At 43.6% G+C, this 24,940-nt stretch overlaps 1 protein-coding gene across 1 annotated transcript in view; it reads left to right on the top strand.

Moving 5' to 3' along the window:
• Window positions 1-24,940, top strand: part of VPS33A (VPS33A core subunit of CORVET and HOPS complexes) — a 44,614-nt gene that overhangs the window by 14,585 nt on the left and 5,089 nt on the right. The window contains exons 2-7 of the mRNA XM_060785987.2: window positions 14,278-14,343; window positions 19,894-20,021; window positions 20,254-20,443; window positions 21,851-21,967; window positions 22,277-22,451; window positions 23,000-23,193. Coding sequence (XP_060641970.2) covers window positions 14,278-14,343; window positions 19,894-20,021; window positions 20,254-20,443; window positions 21,851-21,967; window positions 22,277-22,451; window positions 23,000-23,193 — 870 coding nt within the window. The remainder of the gene's footprint in view (window positions 1-14,277; window positions 14,344-19,893; window positions 20,022-20,253; window positions 20,444-21,850; window positions 21,968-22,276; window positions 22,452-22,999; window positions 23,194-24,940) is intronic.

The following is a 24,940-nucleotide window of genomic DNA, read 5'->3' on the forward strand; positions in this document are numbered from 1 at the left end:
CCATCATCCATCATACGTCCTCCTCCAAACAGCATCGGGATGTAGAGTGGGTCATAGGGGCTCTGTGTGCCAAGTTTGGTCTTGATCGGACATTAGATGAGGGTTGCAGCAGTCTTGGGAAGGGAGTGGAGGTACTTGAAGTCCCATCATCCATGGTCTGTCGTCCACAAAAGTGCACCAGGATGTAGAGTGGGTCATGGGGACTCTGTGTGCCAAGTTTGGTCTTGATCAGTCATTGGCGAGGGTCTCAGGAAGTGAGTGAAGTGACTGAAAGTCCCATCATCCATTGTCAAATTTTTCCAAACCGTACCAGGATGTAGAGTGGGTCATGTGGGCTCTCTGTGTAAATTGTGGTCCTGATCCATCATTGTTGGCAGTTGTAATGGTCTTAGGAAGAGAGTGCAGGTATTGCAAGTCCCATCATCCATGGTGCATCCTCCTCCAAACTGCACCAGGATGTAGAGTGTGTCATGGTGACTCAGTGTGCCAAGTTTGGTCTTTGTCGGTAATTGGATGTGGGTTGCAGTGGTCTCAGGAATTGAATGAAGGTACTGCAAGTCCCATAATCCATGGTCCATCCCTGGCCAAACCACACCAGGGCGTAAAGTGGGTCATGAGAGGTCTATGTGCCAAGTTTGGTCCTGATCAGTCATTGGATGAGGTCAACAGCGGTCTCAGAAAGTGAGTGATGGTACTGCAAGTCCCATCATCCATGGTCCATCTTCCTCCAAACTGCAGTAGGATGTCTAGTGGGTCATGGGGTCTCTGTGTGCCAAGTTTCATCTGTATTGGTAATTTTGTGACAGAGCCCCTGGCCTTTTCCTTTCATGTGTTTGTCATCTCGGAATCTTGGAATTGAGGCTGGCCAATCAGAGACCATATGAAAATTTCCTCTCTCATGTCTCCATTTCTGTCATGAACCCTCTTCTCCACCAGGGGCTCCTATTGAAGCTGGCCAATCAGAGACCATATGCAAGTAGCACCATAGTGGCAGCCAATCAGAAAGCTGCCACAAACTTTTCCGCCCTACGTCCTCCCTCTGTCCTCCCTCCGTCTTCCCTCTGTCCTCCCTCTGTCCTCCCTCACATACAAACTTTCACTTTTATTATATAGTACTAGCTTGGGGACCCGGCGCTGCCCGGGTTATTAGAGAAAGTGGGTAATGGCGGTTCTGTATGCCAAATTTGGTCTTTATTGGTCGTTGGATAACGGCTGCATTGTTTTCAGGAAGTGAGTGAAGGAACTTGAAGTCCCATCATCCATTGTCCGTCCTCCTCCAAACAGCATCGGGATGTAGAGTGGGTCAAGGTGGCTCTGTGTGCCAAGTTTGGTCTTGATCGGACATTAGTAAGGGTTGTAGCAGTCTTGGGAAGGGAGTGGAGGTACTTGAAGTCCCATCATCCATGGTCTGTCCTCCTCGAAAGTGCACCAGGATGTAGAGTGGGTCATGGGGACTCTGTGTGCCAAGTTTGGTCTTGATCAGTCATTGGCGAGGGTCTCAGTGGTCTCAGAAAGTGAGTGAAGTGACTGCAAGTCCCATCATCCACTGTCAAATTCTTCCAATCCGCACCAGGATGTAGAGTGGGTCATGTGGGCTCTCAGTGTAAATTGTGGTCCTGATCCATCATTGTTGGCAGTTGTAATGGTCTTAGGAAGGGAGTGCAGGTATTGCAAGTTCCATTGTCCATGGTGCATCCTCCTCCAAACTGCACCAGGATGTAGAGTGTGTCATGGAGACTCAGTATGCCAAGTTTGGTCCTGATCAGTCATTGGATGAGGTTAACAGCGGTCTCAGAATGTGAGTGATGCTACTGCAAGTCCCATCATCCATGGTTGCAGTAGGATGTCGAGTGGGTCTTGCAGGCTCTGTGTGCGAAGTGTGGTCTGTATTGGTAATTTTCTGACTCAGCCCCTAGCCTTTTCCTTTCCTCTCTTTTTCATCTCGGAATCTTGGAATTGAGGCTGGCCAATCAGAGACCATATGCAAATTTCCTTCTCATGTCCCCGTTTCTGTCATGAACTCTTTTCTCCACCAGGGGCTCCTCTTGAAGCTGGCCAATCAGAGACCATATGCAAATAGCATCGCTGCCCAGCCAATCGGAATCTTGGAATTTCAGGCTGGCCAATCAGAGACCACAGTGGCAGCCAATCAGAAAGCTAGCACATACACCGCCACACTTTTGTCCTCCACATACAAACTTTCACCTTTATTATATACTAGCTTGGGGACCCGCCGTTGCCCGGGTTATTAGAGAAAGTGGGTAATGGCGGTTCTGTATGCCAAATTTGGTCTTTATTGGTCATTGGATAACGGCTGCATTGTTTTCAGGAAGTGAGTGAAGGAACTTGAAGTCCCATCATCCATGGTCCACCCTTCTCCAAACAGCAGCAGGATATAGAGTGGGTCATGGGGGCTCTGTGTGCCAAATTTGGTCTTTATCAGTCATTGGATGAGGGTCGCAGTGGTTTCAGTAAGTGAGTGAAGGTACTTCAAGTCCCATCATCCATCGCCAAATTTTTCCAAACGACACCAGTACATAAAGTGGGTCATGAGAGGTCTATGTGCCAAGTTTGGTCTTGATCAGTCATTGGATGCGGTTTGCAGAGGTCTCAGAATGTGAGTGAAGGTACTGAAAGTCCCATCATCCATGGTCAACCCTCCTCCAAAACTGCAGCAATATGTAGAGTAGATCATGGGGGCTCTGTGTGCCAAGTTTGGTCTTGATTGGTCATTAGATGAGGGTTGCAGCAGTTTTGGGGAGTGGAGGTACTTGAAGTCCCATCATCCATAGTTTGTCCTCCTCGAAAGTGCACCAGGATGTAGAGTGGGTTATGGGGGCTTTTTGTGCCAATTTGGCCTTGATTGATCATTGGATGAGGGTTGCAGTGGTTTCAGTAAGTGAGTAAAGATACTGCAAATCCCATCATCCATGGTCCATCCCCCTTAGAACTGCATCAGGATGTAGAGTGGGCCATGAGTACTCTGTGTGCCAAGTTTGGGCCTGGTCTGTGATTTGTAGGGGCTACAATGTTCTGTGGGAAGTGAATCGGGTGAAGGTACTGCAAATCCCATCATTAGTGGCCCATCCTGCCCTGAACTGCACTGGAAGTCCCATCATCCATCGTCCGTCCTTCTCCAAACAGCATCGGGATGTAGAGGGGTCAAGGTGGCTCTGTGTGCCAAGTTTGGTCTTGATCGGACATTAGTAAGGGTTGCAGCAGTCTTGGGAAGGGAGTGGAGGTACTTGAAGTCCCATCATCCATGGTCTGTCCGCCTCGAAAGTGCACCAGGATGTAGAGTGGGTCATGGGGACTCTGTGCCAAGTTTGGTCTTGATCAGTCATTGGCGAGACTCTCAGTGGTCTCAGGAAGTGAGTGAAGTGACTGCAAGTCCCATCATCCATAGTCAAATTCTTCCTAACCGCACCAGGATGTAGAGTGGGTCATGCGGGCTCTCTGTGTAAATTGTGGTCCTGATCCATCATTGTAGGCAGTTGTATTGGTCTTAGGAAGGGAGTGCAGGTACTGCAAGTCCCATAATCCATGGTCCATCCCCCGCCAAACCACACCAGGCGTAAAGTGGGTCATGAGAGGTCTATGTGCCAAGTTTGGTCCTGATCAGTCATTGGATGAGGTTAACAGCGGTCTCAGAATGTGATGGTACTGCAAGTCCCATCATCCATGGTTCATCCTCCTCCAAACTGCAGTAGGATGTCGAGTGGGTCATGGGGGCTCTGAGTGCCAAGTGTGGTCTGTATTGGTAATTGTCTGACTCAGCCCCCTCTGGCCTTTTCCTTTCCTCTCTTTGTCATCTCGGAATCTTGGAATTGAGGCTGGCCAATCAGAGACCATATGCAAATTTCCTTCTCATGTCCCCGTTTCTGCCATGAACTCTTTTCTCCACCAGGGGCTCCTATTGAAGCTGGCCAATCAGAGACCATATGCAAATAGCACCACTGCGGCAGCCAATCAGAATGTTGGAACTTTCAGGTTGGCCAATCAAAACGCTGGCACATACTCCTCCCGTCGCACAGCCACACTTTTGTCTGCCGCATACAAACTTTCACCTTTATTATATACATAGATATAGATACTAGCTTGGGGACCCGGCGCTGCCCGGGTTATTAGAGAAAGTGGGTAATGGCGGTTCTGTATGCCAAATTTGGTCTTTATTGGTCATTGGATAATGGCTGCATTGTTTTCAGGAAGTGAGTGAAGGTACTTGAAGTCCCATCATCCATGGTCCACCCTCCTCCAGCAGCAGGATATAGAGTGGGTCATGGGGGCTCTGTGTGCCACGTTTGGTCTTGATCAGTCATTGGTTCAGGGTCGTAGTGGTTTCAGTAAGTGAGTAAAGGTACTGCAAGTCCCATCGTCCATGGTCAACCCTCCTCCAAAACTGCAGCAGAATGTAGAGTGGGTCATGGGGGCTCTGTGTGCCAAGTTTGGTCTTGATTGGCCATTAGATGAGGGTTGCAACAATCTTGGGAAGGGAGTGGAGGTACTTGAAGTCCCATCATCCATGGTCTGTCATCCTCCAAATTGCACCAGGATGTAGAGTGGGTCATTGGGGCTCCGTGTGCCAAGTTTGGTCTTGATTAGTCATTGGCGAGGGTCTCAGTGGTCTCAGAAAGTGAGTGAAGTTACTGCAAGTCCCATCATTCATCTCCAATTTTTTCCAAACAACGCTGGGACGTAAAGTGGTTCATGAGATGTCTACGTGCCAAGTTTGGTCTTGATCAGTCATTGGATGAGGTTCACAGATGTTTCAGAATGTGAGTGGAGGTACTGGAAGTCCCATCATCTATGGTCAACCCTCCAAAACTGCAGCAGGATGTAGAGTGGTCATGGGGGCTCTGTGTGCCAAGTTTGGTCTTGATTGGTCATTAGATGAGTTTTGCAGCAGTCTTGGGGAGTGGAGGTACTTGAAGTCCCATCATCCATGATCTGTCCTCCTCGAAAGTGCACCAGGATGTAGAGTGGGTCATGGGGGCTCTGTGTGCCAAGTTTGGTCTCGATCAGTCATTGGCAAGGGTCTCAGTCGTCTGAGGAAATGTGTGAAGTTACTGCAAGTCCCATCATCCATCTCCAAATTTTTCCAAACCGCACCAGGATGTAGAGTGGGTCACGCGGGCTCTCTGTGTGAATTGTGTTCCTGATTCATCATTGTTGGCAGTTGTAATGATCTCAGGAAGGGAGTGCAGGTATTGCAAGTCCCATCATCTATGGTGCATCTTCCTCCAAACTGCGCCAGGATGTAGAATGCGTCACGAAGACTCATTGTGCCAAGTTTGGTCTTTAACGGTAATTGGATGAGGGTTGCAGTGGTCTCAGGAATTGAGCAAAGGTACTGCAAGTCCCATAATCCAAACCACACCAGGCGTAAAGTGGGTCATGAGAGGTCAATGTTCCAAGTTTGGTCTAGATCAGTCATTGAATGAGGTCAACAGCGGTCTCAGAAAGTGAGTGATGGGACTGGAAGTCCCATCATCCATGGTCCATCCTCCTCCAAACTGCAGTAGGCTGTAGAGTGGGTCATGGGGGCTCTGTGTGCCAAGTTTGTTCTTTATGGGTAATATTCTGACACAGCATCTGGCCTTTTCATTTCATCTCTTTGTCCTCTTGGAATCTTGGAATTGAGGCTGGCCAGAGACCATATGCAAATTTCCCTCTATCATGTCCCCGTTTCTCTCATAAACCGTCTTCGCCACCAGGGGGTCCTGTTGAAGTTAGCCAATCAGAGACCATATGCAAATAGCACCACAGTGGCAGCCAATCAGAAAGCTGCCACAAACACGTCCGCCCTACATCCTACCTACCTCTGTCCTACGTCGCATACAAACTTTGACTTTTATTATATACTAGCTTGGGGACCCGGCGTTGCCCGGGTTATTAGAGACAGTGGGTAATGGCGGTTCTGTATGCCAAGTTTGGTCTTTATTGGTCTTTGGATAATGGCTGCATTATTTTCAGGAAGTGAGTGAAGGTACTTGAAGTCCCATCATCCATGGGCCATCCTCCTACAAACAGCAGCAGGATATAGAGTGGGTCATGGGGGCTCTGTGTGCCAAGTTTGGTCTTTATCAGTTATTAGATGAGGGTGGCAGTGGTGTAAGTGAGTGAAGGTACTGCAAGTCCCATCGTCCAAAGTCCATCCCCTTTCAAACTGCAGCAGAATGTAGAGTGGATCATGGGGGCTCTGTGTGCCAAGTGTGGTCTTGATTGGTCATTAGAAGAAGGTTGCAGCAATTTTTGGAAGGGAGTGGAGGTTCTTGAAGTCCCATCATCCATGGTCTGTCCTCCTCCAAACTGCAGCAAGATGTAGAGTGGGTCATTGGAGCTTGATGTGGCAAGTTTAGTCTTGATTAGTCATTGGCGAGGGTCTCAGTGGTCTCAGAAAGTGAGTGAAGTTACTGCAAGTCCCATCATCCATCTCCAAATTTTTCCAAACAACACCAGGACGTAAAGTGGGTCATGAGAGGTCTATGTGCCAAGTTTGGTCGTGATCCGTCATTGATGAGGTTTGCAGAGGTCTCAGAATGTGAGTGAAGGTACTGGAAGTTCCATCATCCATGGTCCACCCTTCTCCAAAACTGCAGCAGGAGAGTGGGTCATGGGGGCTCTGTGTGCCAACGTTGGTCTTGATTGGCCATTAGATGAGTTTTGCAGCAGTCTTGGGTAGTGGAGGTACTTGAAGTCCCATCATCCATGGTCTGTCGTCCTCCAAACTGCTCCAGGATGTAGAGTGGGTCATTGAAGCTCCATGTGCCAAGTTTAGTCTTGATGAGTCATTGGCGAGGGTCTCTGTGGTCTCAGGAAGTGAGTGAAGTGACTGCAAGTCCCATCATCCATTGTCAAATTCTTCCAAACCGCACCAGGATGTAGAGTGAGTTATGCAGGCTCTCTGTGGCAATTGTGGTCCTGATCCATCATCGTTGGCAGTTGTAATGGTCTTAGGAAGGGAGTGCAGGTATTGGAAGTCCCATCGTCCATGGTGCATCCTCCTTCAAACTGCACTTGGATGTAGAATGCGTCATGGAGACTCAGTGTGCCAAGTTTGGTATTTATTGGTAAGTGGATGAGGGTTGCAGTGGTATGAAGAATTGAGCAATGGTACTGCAAGTCCCATAATCCACGGTCCATCCCCGGCCAAACCACACCAGGACGTAAAGTGGATCATGAGTGGTCTATGTGCGAAGTTTGGTCCTGATCAGTCATTGGATAAGGTTAACAGCGGTCTCAGAATGTGAGTAGTGGTACTGCAAGTCCCATCATCCATGGTTCATAGTCCTCCAAACTGCAGTAGGATGTAGATTGGGTGATGGGGGCTCTGTGTGCCTATTTCGGTCTGTATTGGGAGTGTTCTGACCCAGCCCCCGGCCTTTCCTTTCCTCTCTTTGTCATCTCGGAATGTTGGATTTGAGGCTGGCCAATCAGAGACCATATGCAAATTTCCTTCTGTCATGCCCCGTTTCTGCCATGAACCCTCTTCTCCACCAGGGGCTCCTGTTGAAGCAGGCCAATCAGGGATCTTATGCAAATAGCACCACAGCAGCAGCCAGTCAGAATCTTGGAACTTTCAGGCTGGCCAATCAGAAAGCCAGCACATACACCGCCACACATCCGCCGCATACAAGTTTTGACTTTTATTATATACTAGCTTGGGGACCCGGCGTTGCCCGGGTTATTAGGGAAAGTGGGTAATGGCGGTTCTGTATGCCAAGTTTGGTCTTTATTGGTCTTTGGATAACGGCTGCATTATTTTCAGGAAGTGAGTGAAGGTACTTGAAGTCCCATCATCTATGGTCCATCCTCCTCCAAACAGCAGCAGGATATAGAGTGGGTCATAGGGGCTCTGTGTGCCAAATTTGGTCTTTATGAGTCATTGGATGAGGGTGGCAGTGGTTTCAGTAAGTGAGTGAAGGTACTGCAAGTCCCATCATCCATGGTCAACCCTCCTCCAAGCTGCAGCAGGATTTAGAGTGGGTCATGGGGGCTCTGTGTGCTAAATTTGGTCTTGATCAGTCATTGGATTAGGGTCGTAGTGGTTTCAGTAAGTGAGTAAACATACTGCAAGTCCCATCATCCATGGTCAACCCTCCTCCAAAACTGCAGCAGGATGTAGAGTGGGTCACGGGGGCTCTGTGTGCTAAGTTTGGTCTAGATTAGTCATTGGATGAGAGTTGCAGCAATCTTGGAAAGGGAGTGGAGGTACTTGAAGTCCCATCATTTATTATTTTATTTATTTGATGCACTTATTAACCGCCATCCTCAGCCCATAAGGGCGACTCACGGCGGTGTACAGTACACACAAAAGACAATTACAAAAAAGCCAATTTAAACAACATATAAACTAAACAACAATTACAGACTACACTAAAAATCCGCTTCGTCTCATAGTGGAATCATAACCATCATCCACGGTCTGTCCTCCTCCAAACTGCACCAAGATGTAGAGTGGGTCATGGGGGCTTTGTGTGCTAAGTTTGGTCTTGATCAGTCATTGGATTAGGGTTGCAGTGGTTTCAGGAAGTGAGTAAACGTACTGCAAGTCCCATCATCCATGGTCAACCCTCCTCCAAAACTGCAGCAGGATGTAGAGTGGGTCTTGTGTGCTCTGTGTGCCAAGTGTGGTCTTGATTGGTCATTAGAAGAGGGTTGCAGCAATCTTTGGAAGGGAGTGGAGGTACTTGAAGTCCCATCATCCATGGTCTGTCCTCCTCCAAACTGCAGCAGGATGTAGAGTGGGTCATTGGAGCTCCAAGTGCCAAGTTTAGTCTTGATTAGTCATTGGCGAGGGTCTCAGTGGTCTCAGGAAGTGAGCAAAGGTACTGCAAGTCCCATCATCCATCTCCAAAGTTTTCCAAATAACACCAGGACGTAAAGTGGGCCATGAGAGGTCTATGTGCCAAGTTTGGTCTTGATCCGTCATTGGATGAGGTTTGCAGAGGTCTCAGAATGTGAGTGAAGGTACTGGAAGTTCCATCATCCATGGTCCACCCTTCTCCAAAACTGCAGCAGGATGTAGAGTGGGTCATGGGGGCTCTGTGTGCCAACTTTGGTCTTGATTGGTCATTAGATGAGTTTTGCAGGAGTCTTGGGTAGTAGAGGTACTTGAAGTCCCATCATCCATGGTCTGTCGTCCTCCAAACTTCTCCAGGATGTAGAGTGGGTCATTGAAGCTCCATGTGCCAAGTTTAGTCTTGATGAGTCATTGGCGAGGGTCTCAGTGGTCTCAGGAAGTGAGTGAAGTGACTGCAAGTCCCATCATCCATTGTCAAATTCTTCCAAACCGCACCAGGATGTAGAGTGAGTTATGCGGGCTCTCTGTGCAAATTGTGGTCCTGATCCATCATTGTTGGCAGTTATAATGGTCTTAGGAAGGGAGTGCAGGTATTGCAAGTCCCATCGTCCATGGTGCATCCTCCTTCAAACTGCACCTGGATGTAAAGTGTGTCATGGAGACTCAGTGTGCCAAGTTTGGTATTTGTTGGTAATTGGATGAGGGTTGCAGTGGTGTGAAGAATTGAGCAATGGTACTGCAAGTCCCATAATCCACGGTCCATCCCCGGCCAAACCACACCAGGACGTAAAGTGGGTCATGAGAGGTCTCTGTGCGAAGTTTGGTCCTGCTCAGTCATTGGATAAGGTTAACAGCGGTCTCAGAATGTGAGTGGTGGTACTGCAAGTCCCATCATCCATGGTTCATCCTCCTCCAAACTGCAGTAGGATGTAGAGTGGGTGATGGGGGCTCTGTGTGCCTATTTCGGTCTGTATTGGGAGTGTTCTGACTCAGCCCCCGGCCTTTCCTTTCCTCTCTTTGTCGTCTCGGAATCTTGGAATTGAGGCTGGCCAATCAGAGACCATATGCAAATTTCCTTCTGTCATGCCCTGTTTCTGCCATGAACCCTCTTCTCCACCAGGGGCTCCTCTTGAAGCAGGCCAATCAGAGACCATATGCAAATAGCACCACAGCGGCAGCCCATCCGAATGTTGGAACTTTCAGGCTGGCCAATCAGAAAGCCGGCACATACACCGCCACACATCCGCCGCATACAAGTTTTGACTTTTATTATAGATATAGATATAGATATAGATATAGATATAGATAGACTAGCTTGGGGACCCGGCGCTGCCCGGGTTATTTGAGAAAGGAATTGTGTGGCAAAGATGTTCTTTATCAGTTTTCAGTTAGTGAAGGTAGTGCAAATGCCATTGTGCATGGTCCATCCTCCTCCAAACAGCACCAGGATGTAGAGTGGGTCATGGGGGCTCTGTGTGCCAAGTTTGGTCTTGATCAGTCATTGGATGAGGGTTGCAGTGGTCTCATAAAGTGAGTTAAGGTACTACAAGTCCCATCATCCATAGTCTGTTCTCCCCCAAACCTCACCAGAATGTTGAGTTGGCCATGGGGGCTCTCTGTGCCAAGTTTGGTCTTTATTGGTATTTGGATGAGTGTCGCTGTGGTCTCAGGAAGTGAGCAAAGGTACTGTAAGTCCCATCATCCATCTTCCGTCCTCCTCCAAACAGCACCGAGCTGTAGAGTGGGTCATGTGGGCTCTGTGTGCCAAGTTTGGTCTTGATTGGTCATTAGATGAGGGTTGCACTGTGCCTTCCTGTCTGGCTGAAGGGGGTTGGACTAGATGCCCTCTAGGGGTCTCTTCCAGTGGAGTCTTCTTCTGTGGAGGTTTTTGAACTGAAGCTGGATAGCTGGCTGTTGGGCAGGTTTTGACTGTGCCTTCCTGTCTGGTTGAAGGGGGGGTTGGACTAGATGCCCTTGGGTGTCTCTTCCAGTTGGGGTGGGGGGAATGTTTTGTGCGACACACCTGTAGACTACAGGTGACACACTAGTGTGCCCCGACACACAGTTTGGAAAGCTGTGCTCTTGGGAGAGGACTCGAGAATCTCTTCTCTGGAATTGTCCATGTGGGTTGCTTTATGATGGTTCAGTATACAAAAAAAAAAAATTGTTTCATGCACACCATTATTATTTTTAATTTTATTTAAAGTTATGTTTAAGCTGTTTATAATAAGGTGTATATGAAACATCAGTGAATGTCATGTTTAGATTGGGGCCACATCTCCCAAGATATCTCATTATGTATATGCAAGTATTCCAAAATGCAAAATAATCCAAAATATGGAATGCTTCTGGTCCCAAAGATTTTGGCTTAAGGGACATTTAACCTGTGCATATTAACTCCCATATGCACCGATATAAGGATTTGTGTGTATACAAACCCACAGACATATATAGTGGAATGGAAACAATAACTGTCAAAATATATAGTGACATATTTCAACTTCTGCCATTTTTTGCTCATAATAAGAGTTTTAATTTGAGTCACTCAAGAAGGCAGAAGCTGAAACATTTTTTAAGATACAGCATGTTCTTCTCCTCAAACGTAGAAACCCTTTTACAGCTATCTTTTGATTATTATTTGAAGACTGAATAAGGGCATATCTATTGAAGAATAAATGTTATCATGATGATTTAATCAGGCTGACAATTTCATCTTAAATTACAATGTTCTGTCAAGTGTTTTAAAGTGTAGTCTCAGTGCAGCTTGCATTGTGTAAGCCCAGAGTGGCAAACCTCACTTAAAACTTTCTCTTGTCATTTGACCCTCTTTTCTATGATGGGACTAATCATGTTGAAGATGTATACATTTTGGGGGAAATGCTGTATACACACAAACATGGTGCATACACATATAAATGTTTGTATGTATATAAACCCTACACATTGGAGTGGTTTAAAAAACATAACAAAATATTTTCTGCCATCTTGATTGCTCAGAGTAAGAGCTGTAATTAAAGCAATTGAAAAATGCAAAAGGTGAAACATTTCTCTAGTATATTTTTAACTAGCTAGGGGACCTGGCGATGCCCAGGTTATTCGCAAAAGACATTGTTTGTTTTGGGAAGTTTGGTAATTTCATTTTGGTACTTTGGAAAAAAGTCAGTCTTTGCTTTTGTTTTTTTATGAATGCTCCCATTAAAAATGCATAATTCCCAAAACCGTGGGTCAGTCACCTCCAAATCCCGCCTGTATTCACAGTTGGCCATGTTGGGTCTGTGTGCCAAGTTTGGTCCAGATCCATCATTGGCTGGGTTCAGTGCTCTCTGAATACAGGCGAGCCACAACTCCCAGATTCCAAGGGCAATCAACCCCTAACCCCACCTGTATTCACAGTTGGCCATGTTGGGTCTGTATGCCAAGTTTGGTCCAGATCTGTCGTTGGCTGGGTTCAGTGCTCTCTGAATACAGAGGAATTAGAACTCCCAGATTTCAAGGGCAGTCACCTCCAAACCCTGCCAGTATTCAAAGTTGGCATGTTAGGTCTGTGTGCTAATTTTGGTCCAGATGCATTGTTGGCTGGGTTCAGTGCTCTGGATAGGATGAACTACAACTCCCCGATTTCCATGGCAATCACCCCCAAACTCTGCCTGTATTCACAGTTGGCCATGTTGGGTCTGTGTGCCAGGTTTGGTCCAGATCAGTCGTCAGCTGGATTCAGTGTGGATGTAGGTGAACCACAACTCCTATAAATTCCTCCAAAGATCTTCATTATGTTTTGTTGGTCATAGGGGTTCTGTGTGCCAAGTTAGTTCTAGGTCCATAGTTGGTGGAGTTTAGAGGGCTCTTCGATTGCAAGTGAACTATACATCCCAGGACCTACAACACCTATAAATCATGGTGAATTCTCCCCAAAACTCTCTAGCATATTCAGTTACTGATCAGTTTCTTTGTTTGCTGTTTGCCATAGAAAAGAATAGGATAGGGTTAAGGGAGAGGCAGTAGGCAGGGTCATGCAAATTCCACACCAATGGCAAGAGTTAGTAACACTGAGATGTCTGTGGTGAAGGAAACACATAAAATCTAGGATGAAATTATCCCCATATGAAAGCCTTCACTTGGATGGTGGGCAATATGGCGTTTGTGGAGGACTCTAGCAGGGCTATAGTACATGTTAATGGCACCCGCTATAACCTCCAATGTCATTGGAAGAGGGCCATTGGTATTTCCTGAGTAGCAGGGGCTATAACTGTTTGTGGAAGTGGGAGCTTGCATGTGTAAGTGAACACCCCAGCCACACACATTAATATTTTCACTTTTATTATGTGTATAGAAGCCCTGTTAATCACACCAATACAAATATAAGTGATTCACTGCATCCTTTGGGGATCCAGAGCAAACTTGTCCAACTGTGTAGGATGTTTGTTTTTCAGTCTGCAAGTTGTTTCTGTGTGCTGTCAAATCCTTTCTGACTTATGGCAACCGTAAGGCAAAACCGATCATGCGTTTTCTTGGCCCAATTTGTTCAAAGAGAATTTGTCCTTGCCCTCCTCTGAGATCAAGAGAGTGTGACTTGCCATGGCTGAATAGGAATTCAAACCCTGGTCTCCAGAGTTGTCTTCTAAGGCTCAAACCACTACACCACTCTGTTTCTCAAATCACTTCTACTGTAGATCGCTTTATTTTCCTCAGCTTAGATGTGACATGCAACAGCCCTATAGATACAGATGAAGAAAAAAGTAAAGTGCATTTTTGTCAGTAGCCATAAAATAAAAATGAGAGCCATCTTAGTGAAGTGAAAGGGCTCCAGGTGGTGTTTTCATTTTAATTAGGCAGCTGAAAGAGTGTGCACTTATGTGCTGATGCCAAAGCTTTCCCCCTAATTTATTTGGGTGCGTATACATGCACATATATTGAGGGCTTTGAATTTCTTTCCCAAACTAAGACGCTTGCAGGCCATTATTTGTCAGAGTAACAACATAATGCTATGTCCACTTGCTCAGAAGTAAAATGCACTTTGTGTTGGCCAAGCTTGCTTCCGAAGAAGTGTAGTCACTTGAAGCATGCACCCTGCTACTTGGGAACATTCAAGACCTTAATCCCATGGAGTAAAGCGGCATTCATACATACAAGTTGTGCTTTCAAAAGGCTCCTAAAAAAGGTTTGCTGAATGTATATGGACTACAGAGTAGCATCTGTCTCTCGGGACCTTTCCACTTTAGTAAAGCCTATTGAGACTTTACTACTTTTGTACCGTTTTGCAAATTGTATGGCAGTGGTTATGGAGTTTTTAAAGAGGCACTTTCTGAATCCGGTCCTTGCCATTTTCTTTTGTGTCAAGTATTATGCCCATTGTGGTCCAGCAATGCATCCTCCAAAGCGGCTCCCCCTCGCAGTGCCCCCCCCCCCCAAGTAGCCTGTGAATTAACCTCGGTGCATCATGTAACTGTTTTTTTCTTTGCTTGTACCTTTTGTAGGCCATTGTGTGGGATGAATACCTTACTGGGCCATTTGGATTAATTGCGCAGTATTCGCTTCTAAAGGTAAGGGAATGGACAAGGCTTTTTAATCAATTAAGCCTGCGTTTATTTAAAGCTGATGGCTTTTGTAAGCACTGTGTTTGACCCGGGCAAGGAAGAAGCCATTCAAAATGGCTTTTATGTCTCTCCTGACACAGGAGTGCTAACATGCTACCCCTTTGCCCCTTCTTTCAACTTTGCTTCTCTGTGTTGGCCAAAACAAACCTGTTGCTCAGAGCGATTGCTTTCTGTCTCCCACATTGTGATAATTGGTTAGAAAAATAACCAGTTTCCCCTTGCTACTTGTGTAATCAAACTGAATGTCCTGGACAGATTTATTTCTTCCCTTTTCTTTCACAGATACTGTATTTCTTCCATTGTAAAACTCACCTTTTCCCTATATAAACATCTCTAAAAATGGGGGGGGGGGGGTGTCTTAGAATTGCAGGTGCATCTTATATGTTTCTGGTGGTGGTGGTGGTACTGACATTAGGGTGCGTCTTACAATAAATGGTGTCTTGCAATTGAGGAAATGCGGTAATGTTTTTGAAAAAACAAACAAAAACTGTCTCCACTAAATAAGAGGAGGCAAAAACCTCCAAGCCCTTTCTCAACTCTTTATATACCTTATGTGGCAGTTTAAGTAGAAGGCTTGCAGGACTACCTGGCATTTTTGTAGGGTGGCAGCATCTTGTTTGTTTTGTCTGGGGCTCTGAAGTTTTAACTAGCTGGGTGTTTTTCCCCTCCATAGACGGTTAATTTTAATTTGGGACAACTTGTTTTGAATGCTCATCTATATGCATTCTATCCCTGTCTTTTCAGTGTGCAACGAACATGTAAGAAACCTGATGTTCCTTATTTCTCTCTCAGTTGTCCATCTGCACATTGGTACCATTGGGTTGCTGTGAGTTTTCCAGGCTATCTGGCCATGTTCTAGAAGCATTCTCTCCTGACGTTTCACACGCATCTATGGCAGGCATCTGCAGAGGTTGTGAGGTCTATTGGATACTAGACAAGTGGCGTTTATATATCTGTGGAATGTCCAGGGTGGGAGAAAGAACTACTGTCTGTTTGAGGCAAGTGTTAATGTTGGCATTGGCGAGCTTGATTAGCATTGAGTGGCCTTGCAACTTCAAAGTCTGGCTGCTTCCTGCCTAGGGGATCCTTTGTTGGGGGGTATTAGCTGGCCCTGATTGTTTTCTGTCTGGGATTCCCCTGTTTTCTGAGTGTTGTTCTTTATTTACTGTCCTGATTCTAGAGTTTTTTTTAAATACTGGTAGCCAAATTTTGTTCATTTTCATGGTTTCCTCCTTTCTGTTTAAACTATCCACATGCTTGTGGATTTAAATGGCTTTTCTGTATAGTCTGACATGGTGGTTGTCAGAGTGGTCCAGTATTTCTGTGTTCTCCAGTAATATGCTGTGTCCAGGTTGGTTCATCAGGTGCTCTGCTATGGCTGACTCTCTGGTTGAATTAGTCTGCAGTGTCTTTCATGTTCCTTGATTCGTGTCTGGGCATTTCTGCTGCGTTTGGTGGTCCCTATGGAGACTTGTCCACAGCTGCATGGTATACAGTAGACTCCTTCAGAGGTGAGAGGATCCCTTTTGTCCTTTGCTGAACGTAGCATTTACTGCATTTTCTTGGTGGGTCTGTAGATAGTTTGTAGGTTGTATTTCTTCATCAGCTTCCCTATGTGGTCCGTGGTTCCCTTGATGTCTGGTAAGAACCCTTTTCCTCTGGGTGAATCTTTGTCTTTCCTATCGTGGCTTGTTCTTGGTCTTACAGCTCTTCAAATGTCTGTGATGGAGTATTCATTGGCCTGTAGAGCCCAGTTGAGGTGGTTCAGTTTACCTTGGAGGAGGTGGGCTTCGCAGATTCTTTTTGCACAGTCTGCCAGGGCTTTAATTGTGCTTTTTTTAAAAACCTGGTTGATGGTTGGAGTTTTTATGTAGATACCTTTCAGTGTGTGTAGATTTTTTGTGAACTGTATAGCTCAGTTGTTGATTGGGTTTGCGGGTGACTAAGACATCTAGAAATTGCAGTTTTCTTTCATTTTCTTTTCCCATGGTGAATTGGATGATTGTGTGGATGTTGTTGATGTGGTCCAGGAACTTGTTTAGTTCTTCTTCTCCATGGCTCGAAATGGTGACATTGTCATCCAACAGACCTCACAACTTCTGTGGATGCCTGCCATAGATGTGGGCGAAACGTCAGGAGAGAATACTTCTGGAACATGGCCAAACAACCCAGAAAACTCACACCAACCCAGTTATGCTGGCCATGAAAGCCTTTGACAACATATTGGTACCATTGTAAGATGCCATTGATTGGAAGATTCGCCCTAATTTCAGTATCACCATCAACAAAAGTATGTCTTGGAATTGGAGAAATACAGTAGTTTTCCAATTGCACATTTTATGTCCACTTGCACAATGAAAAAAAAATCACTCTCAATTTCTTCTCTTTCCTCTCTTGCCTGTTGAAACCCACAGGGCTTGCAAACCCCCAATGTGTTATTCAACCACAGCATTTATTGTGATTTTGTTCAACTCACCCAGTTGGGAAGCCAACAGAACATTGGCTTGGGAGAGGGATGAGAGTGCAGCCTTTTTTCTGAACACTTTAAACAAATTATTGGGAGGCTGGGAAGGCAGCGAACGGGGAAATAATTCCTTTGTAGTCTATGTAGCCAAGTACAAGGAGGCAATCTAGCTATGACTATCTTCCATTTGCTGTAGAAAAATAATCTTCAAATTAAATGCTACCATTCCCTGCCACTCTGTCCCTATGGAAACAATTCAAAGGCAGAGTGCTAGGACAATGTTGTGTACAGGAGTGTTTCCAATTAAAAGAGATAATTTTTTTCTGTTTTACATTTTGCCTTACCAGGAGGGGGAACTTAAACACTATATATACTTAAGAGTGTATTTTCTTTACATTGCCTTGGTTTTGTTATATGCATTTGTTCTGAAGAAGGTAATTGAAATTGTGATATTATTAAGCTACACGTTCCTTATTTATATGCATCAACATTAGAGCTGACAAACACATCAAGGAAAAATTATACTGTTAGGTGGCTACCATCCTATCTGAGATACCTAAGGAGGACAAAAATATCCTCCTGGGTGATTTTAATGCAAGAGTTGGGTAAGATTTTGACCTGTGGCCAGGAACTATAGGAAAAGACAGGGTTGGAAACAGCAACTCAGACAGCATCCTACTTCTGCCCAAATGTGCAGAACACAACCTTGTCATCACCAACACACTCTTCCTTCATGGAAGTAGCCCCAGTCAAAGCATTGGCACTTAGACTACATAATTATACTTGTTTAGCAATATAATACATATAAATGTTTGGAATACTTAATCCTCCTCCTTTCTGGGATATATACCATAACTTTTTATTTATTCTTGTTTTTTTTATCTCTGTTACAAAAAATATTTATAATTTTTATATTTATTTATATTTATATTTTTCCCAGTTCCAGCAGACCTCACCTCTGAGGATGCTTGCCATAGATTCAGGCGAAACGTCAGGAGAAATGCCTCTAGAACATGGCCATATAGCCCGAAAAAACCCACAAGAACTGAATATTTATAATATTTTGATATTTTTAAAATTCTCCCTCTGTTAATTCTATTGGTTGCATCCAGAATAAGAAGTTTATCTTATCTTCATTTCATATAGCACTATTCTCCCAAATCATAACAATTTTAATTTTTTATATCCAAGTAGTTTTTCTTTTATCTCTCCCAACATCAAAATTCAGGTTTTTTTTAAAAAAAAATCCTGTATGCCAATATATTTATCCTTAAATATTTGAAACTTTCAGTAATTTTAATATTATATTTTCTTTTAATTCATTCTATTTTCTCTCTGCTATTATTAATTAGCATCATCCCGGACTTACTCCCAATTTATTTTTATTTTTTTAAATAGTCTTTATTGGTTTTTCAATTAATACATATACTTAAAAAATCATTAAAAAAGAGAGAGACAAGTCCGAAAGTAATGAAGCAAAGAGAAAGAGTAGAAATGAAAAGAGAAGGTGGGAATAGACTAGGGAGAGGTGAGGTGGTTGTTGGATAGGGAGAGAAGTGTGTGTGCAAAATAAAAATAAAAATGTGTAGAAGTGCTATCATTTAAAAACAATAGAAAACAAAGAACAAAGAGTTCAATCTTCCTTCGGTCTGGCTTCCCGATGCCTTCGGTGAGGTTTTCCTTTTCTTTCTTTCCCCTTCTTTTCGTTCTTTCTTCTTTTATTTTTTCCTTGATTAATGAATTTACTTTTTCTCCCTGTTCAGTTTCTAATCTCTAGTTTATTTCTATTTAAAATATTCATCTATCAGTGTCCAATCCGTTTCGTTCTCTGTTAGTCCTTTGTATTTCTGAATTAAGTAGCTTAGTCTATCCATGTTTTTCACCTCCATAAGTTTCATTTCCCAGTCCTCTACCTTGGGTGTCTCTTCTTTCCTCCAGTTTCTGGCATAGCATATGCTTGCTGCTGTTGTAGCGAGGAATAGGAGTTTGTCTATATTGTGATCTAGTTTCTCGTCTGTAATTCCCAACAAAAATATTTCCGGGCGCAGTGGTATTTTAATCTTCAATATGTTTTGTAATTTTTCTTGTATTCTTTTCCAATATGTTTTGGCCTTTTTACAGTGCCACCACGTATGGTAAAAGGTGCCCTCTATCTCCCCACACTTCCAGCATTTCGTATTCAAATTCCTATAAAATTTTCCTAATTTCTTTGGGGTCAAATGCCACCTATAGAACATCTTGATCCAGTTCTCCTTCAAATCATAGGCCTTTGTATATTTTATTTTCTTCATCAAAATAACCTCCCATTCCACTAGCCTTATTGATCTCCCTGTTACTTGCCCATTTTACCATGCTGTCCTTTATTCTTTCTTCCTCCGTACTCCATTCTAGTAGCCTTTTGTATGTCCGTGATATCATTTTTTAAATTTTAGAACCTGTTACTTCTTCGAAATCTTCCAAATGTTTCTGAGTGTTTTTAAAAGCTTTTGATGGTTGTACTGTAGTTAACAAGGTGTCACCTGCAAATAGAGTTAACAAGGTGTCATCTGAAAATAAACTAATCTTTGCTTTTTCTTCTTGTCCTATTCCTTCTGTATCTTTGTCTTTCCTTATCGCATTCGCTAATAATTCTATCGCTAATATAAATAAAATTGGAGATAAAGAGCAGCCTTGTCTAGTTCCTCGCTGTAGGTAAATTGGTTGCATTTCTCCATCATTAATTAATATTGAAGCTTTGTTCTTTGAATATGGTCTTGAAATAATATGTTGGAATTTTTTTCCAAAACCCATTTGATGAACTAATTTTAAAATATTTTATTCAATGCTGAATGGGAAATCAGTGTTTCTGGAGTGTTGGTTTATCTCTAATCCCAACTAAACATCTGTTTTAAAACTCAAGGATACATACTTATTTATAATAGCAGTGACTTCACCAGTAAGACCCAGTACCTTCAAGTGTTTTATCAAAGAAAATACCAAAGACTCAATTACTAGTCTGTATTGTTTTCATATTGTTTGCTGTCTCCTTCCAGGAGCATGAGGTGGAGAAAATGTTCACCCTGAAAGCAGGGCGCCTGCCAGCTGCAGATGTCAAGAATATTATTTTCTTTGTCCGGCCAAGGCTTGAGCTCATGGATATCATTGCTGAAAATGTACTCAGGTAGAGCAGGATCTTGGTTTTTATCATCTTCCTTGTACTGCAGTTTGGCAGTAAGAAAATGTACACTGGTTATTTCTGTTGAGCAGAAACTTAAATATTCCTCGTTTGGGTTTAGCTTGTGTATAGCAACAGCCCTGATGAAGTGGGGCCAGATTACTGAGAGCCAACTTATTGGTTTGACTTGGCAGTTCCTGTTTCTCCTAACACATTTATTTCCCTTATCCGTTTTCAGTGAAGACCGAATCCGTTGCCCACAGCGAGATTTCCACGTCTTGTTTGTGCCCCGTCGCAGCTTGTTATGTGAGCAGCGGCTGAAAGATCAGGGCGTCCTGGGCTCCTTCATTCACAGAGAGGAATACAGTCTGGACCTCATCCCATTTGATAGCGACCTGTTGTCCATGGAGTCTGAAAGTGCGTTTAAAGTATGTGTTCATTTATATAAAAGATACTGGTTGACTTGCTGGTTTATTTTAGTACAGGAATCATTTTGAAGAACGCAAGAAGCAGACCCATCTGCTTCCGCCTTCTGTTTCCAAAATGGCAGAAGAGTTGCCTGTGGGTGGCTCACCAGCAAAACATGAGGCAACCCACCCTTTCCTTGTCACAATCCCCAGCAGTTGATATACAGCAGTTTCAAACAAGACCTCACAACCTCTAAGAATGGCTGCCATAAATGTGGGAGAAAATGCTTCTGGAACATGGCCAAACAGCCCGGAAAACTCAGAGCAACCCAGTTGATAATGCAGTTGATTTATAGGAGCACCCTGCTTTTAATATTGACGGGGATATGTATATATATATATGTGCGTGTGTGTGTGTATAGCCAGCCACTGGTGCCTCTTGCTTTCCTGAATTGATTGAATCCCCTTTTAAAGCCATCCCAGTTGTCTTTACGATACCTTGTGGCAGTGAGTGCCACAATTCAGCTCTCACCCTTGTATTTTAGTGCTTGGCTGTGGCTTCTGTTACTATGAAAGAACAACTTATCACAATCTACATCTTTTGCAGCATGTGTCTTTTTCACCATACTCTATTGTTCTCTTGGGATCTTACGTTGTTGTTAAGGATGCTGTGGTTTTTCTGGTCATTTTGTTATCTTGATGGTGGTCATTCCAATCTTGCCTTATGTTTATATGAGAATGTCAATACTATTTTATACTAGCTTAGGTACCTGGTGGTGCCTGGGTTAGGTATTTCGTAATGATAAATATTAGTAGTCATTGTTTGGGGTTTTGTGAATGGTCCCATTAAAAATACATATGGCTCTCTGGATGTAGAACATCTCTTTGGGTGTGGTTGAACTGTAACTCCCATTGTTCTTCAATCCTTCCTGAAGCCTTGCCAGTATTTTAAGATGGCCATGATAGGTACGTGTGCCTAGTTTGGTCCAGATCCATCATTGGTGAGATTCACACAGCGCTCCAGATGGTGGACTAAAACTTCCATCATTCTTTGACAAACCACCAGTAGTTAAAGTTGGTCATGATGGGAATGTGTGCCAAGTTTGGTTCAGATCCATTGCCTGTGGGGTTCATAGTGCTCTCTGGATATGGGAACCATCTTGGAAAATACATAAAAACTTAGATACATAGATGCAAACATATTCTTGAACCCATTATGTGAGGGAAGCCTAAAATTATGGACTATTGGGAGGATCACATGTTTGTTATTGGAAGCTCTGCCCCGCTTACTGCCACCAAGTCAGGCATTGGAAAGGCTCAGGTGTCTCCTTGAATTCTACAACAGTCCTATTTGCAGTGGAGGCCTTTAAGCTAAGAATGCTGACTGTTGCTTGTGTTCCTTGCCGCCTGTCTGTCTTTCTTTTATAGGAGTGTTACTTAGAGAATGACCAGACCAGCCTTTACCATGCAGCAAAGGGACTCATGACTCTCCAGGCCCTTTATGGAACAATCCCACAGATCTTTGGGAAGGGAGAGTGTGCACGGGTAAGGAGGAACTGAATTTCTTCCTTCTATCACTAACTAACCTGTCTCAGACATCTTGCGTGCAGGATGCACGTCTGTATCATATCTGATTTGTATTTATTCTGAGAAATGAGAAAGGGCAGTTAAACCTGGTTAAAATCCTGTGGATTTCCTTGGATACTGAGAAGTACTAGTCATGTTGGAGTTTTATCTTTTCTCCAGAACGTTAGTCTTTAACATTACTGCCAGAAGGGATTTGAAAAGCTGTAAAAGTTAGGAATTCTTTGCGGGTAGTCTGGCCCCTAATTGATGGAATCTATCTGTCTTTAGCATGTAGCAAATATGATGATCAGGATGAAGCGCGAGTTCTCTGGCAGCCAGAATCCCATATTCCCGGTTTTTGATACCCTCTTGCTCCTCGACCGCAATGTAGACTTGATCTCACCACTGGCCACCCAGCTGACATACGAGGGGCTTATTGATGAGATATATGGCATTCAAAATAGTAAGTATGATTTTAGCGTGACAAAATTGGTGTGTCTGGATGGCTTCTGGAATGTATTTGGACGTTTACTATTAGAAGTTAATCTTTTAAGACTAGGTCTTACAATAAATATATTTTTGTTGTTGCTTTATTATTTTCAGGAGACATCTTATTTTTTCATGTACAACAATCCACATAGATTCCTGTATAACAGTTTACTTTTATTCAAATCCATTCATGGTAACTTTTTCCAGAACATATTATCACTTATTTTAAATATTAATAATTACTGTCAATATTTATCGATATTTAAGTCTATATTAATATTGTTATATTAATTCTATATTAATATTATTTTATTTTATAATTCAGTACATTCGTCATGTGTTGCAATGGCTGTACTACCAATAAATGTATCCATCTGGCTGATCTGAACTGGGGCTTAGTTTTATTTAGGTCTCATTTTTGAGGGAACAGGGTCTTTCACACATTTTGTCCCGGGTGCCTGTCCCTGTCTGCTTCAAAGAGTTTAGGACAGCTCTCTTTCCTTGCCGCCTGTCTTTTGGCAGCTTATGTGAAACTCCCTCCTGAGAAGTTTGCTCCCAAGAAGCAGGGGGAAGGGGGCAAGGACCTCCCCACAGAGCCCAAGAAGCTGCAGCTGAATTCGGCTGAGGAGCTCTATGCTGAGATCCGAGACAAGAACTTCAATGCTGTTGGCTCAGTGCTGAGCAAGAGGGCCAAAATAATCTCAGCCGCATTTGAGGTAATTGAACCGCCACTGTTTTATCCAGCCATCCCAAGCGTGGGCCAGGGGGCGGCGGGGAGGGAAGAGAACATTTTCCCACTCAGCCTTGCATGTGTCCCGTGTTCTGTGTTCTGGTTTGAAAAGTCAGATTTTGGGCTTTGGAGTTGGCCACAGGCAAAATGCATCCAAAGGCTTCCAAACATGGTTGGGGTTGGCAAGTTCCCCACTTGTGCCAGAATTCCAAGCAAGCAAAGTGCTCTTGATCAAAGATTTAGATGATAACATTATGTAACACGGTTTTTGTTCCTGGGTTATAAATGTCATTTCCTCATTGGATCTGTCATAAAAACATGGAAAAAGTTGATTAAACTGCCAAAACTTTGTTTCTGTGGTCTGCTTTTATTAAGGAAAATTGCAGACTTTTCAGTTTCAGAGAATAGAAGGATAAAAAAGAAAAACAAAGTTTCTGGAGTAGAACAACTACTTTTCAAGTAACTGTACAATTAAACAGAAAATAACACTTCCGAAGCAGGAACCGAAAATTTTCAAATTTTGTTACATAGTGTAATTTTCCTCAAAATGCAAGGGGATATTTTGCAAATTATCAGAAATGCTTTTGCTGGACATTATGACAGACAGAATGGATTGTTAAGGTTGCTGATTTTGCCCAAATTGCCAACGAATGTGGATTCTAAAAGATAAATCAGTTGAAGATGTTTTGAAAGAATGGAAACCATTTATGGACTTTTTAAGCAATCAGACATCTAACAATGCAATAATCTGTGGTTATGGTTACTAATAACTCTTAACAACCGTCGCCAATTTTGCTTAGCTGGGTCTGTAAGGGTTGAATAATATGTTTCTCTTTGGGGGGTTTCCCCCCTTTTCATTGCAGTTTCAGTTGGAGGGGTCAGAGTTCCATTGTATTTTCATCAGCCAGTGTTTAGTGGATTAGTTTAATTATGGTTTTAGTTTTTGATCTTAATTTAATGTCCACCTTTTGTGTTAGTGTTGTGGCCCTCCAAGGTCATTGACCCAGACCCCGCTCTAAACGTTAAACTGAGGGTCACCCTAAGTCTGAAACAATTTGAAGGTACACATCAACAACAACAATCCTCTCATCTGCCAAAAGCAGGCCCATGCGTTGCATTGAAATACTGGCAAGTTTATGTTGGTGAAAAGTGTTCTTCATTTAAATATTGTGTTGTTCTTTCATGGGGTTTTTATTTTTTGCTCTGCAAATAAGATATGTGGAGTGCGCATAGGAATTTGTCGATGTTTTCTTCAGGCTACTGAACAGCCCCCTAACAGGCTGGGGGAGCATGAACAGGTCCTTGACTTTAAAAATTGGCGAAGCCCTGCTTGAGAAACTCTGTGGAAAAAGGCTCTGGCTGCTTTGCAACCTGTTTTGCTTTATTTTACTGCATTTTTATTCCCACCTCTCCCTTGAAAGTGATGTTCAAAGGTTCTAATGACAGGGTGGTGGTGATGAGAGTAGTAGTAATAATAATAATAATAGCAATAATGATAGTAATACAGCCGTGTCTTTCAGCGGCTTCGAAAGGCCAAGCAAAGTGCATTAGTCTGTTGAGCCAGGGGCCCCACATGGAGCCAGAATATTAGTGCTTTTTATGCTGGAGGGAAGGGGAAAACAACACAAGATTGTCAAATATAATAGGCGATAATGAAACAGCCGCTTGTGGAGAGCCGTGGGCTTATTAATGGCCGACTTCATTATTGGCTTCCTGCCTGGGCTTGCCTTTCA

Source organism: Anolis sagrei, chromosome X (genome assembly GCF_037176765.1).
Source record: "Anolis sagrei isolate rAnoSag1 chromosome X, rAnoSag1.mat, whole genome shotgun sequence".
In the NCBI taxonomy this organism is placed as follows: domain Eukaryota; kingdom Metazoa; phylum Chordata; class Lepidosauria; order Squamata; family Dactyloidae; genus Anolis; species Anolis sagrei.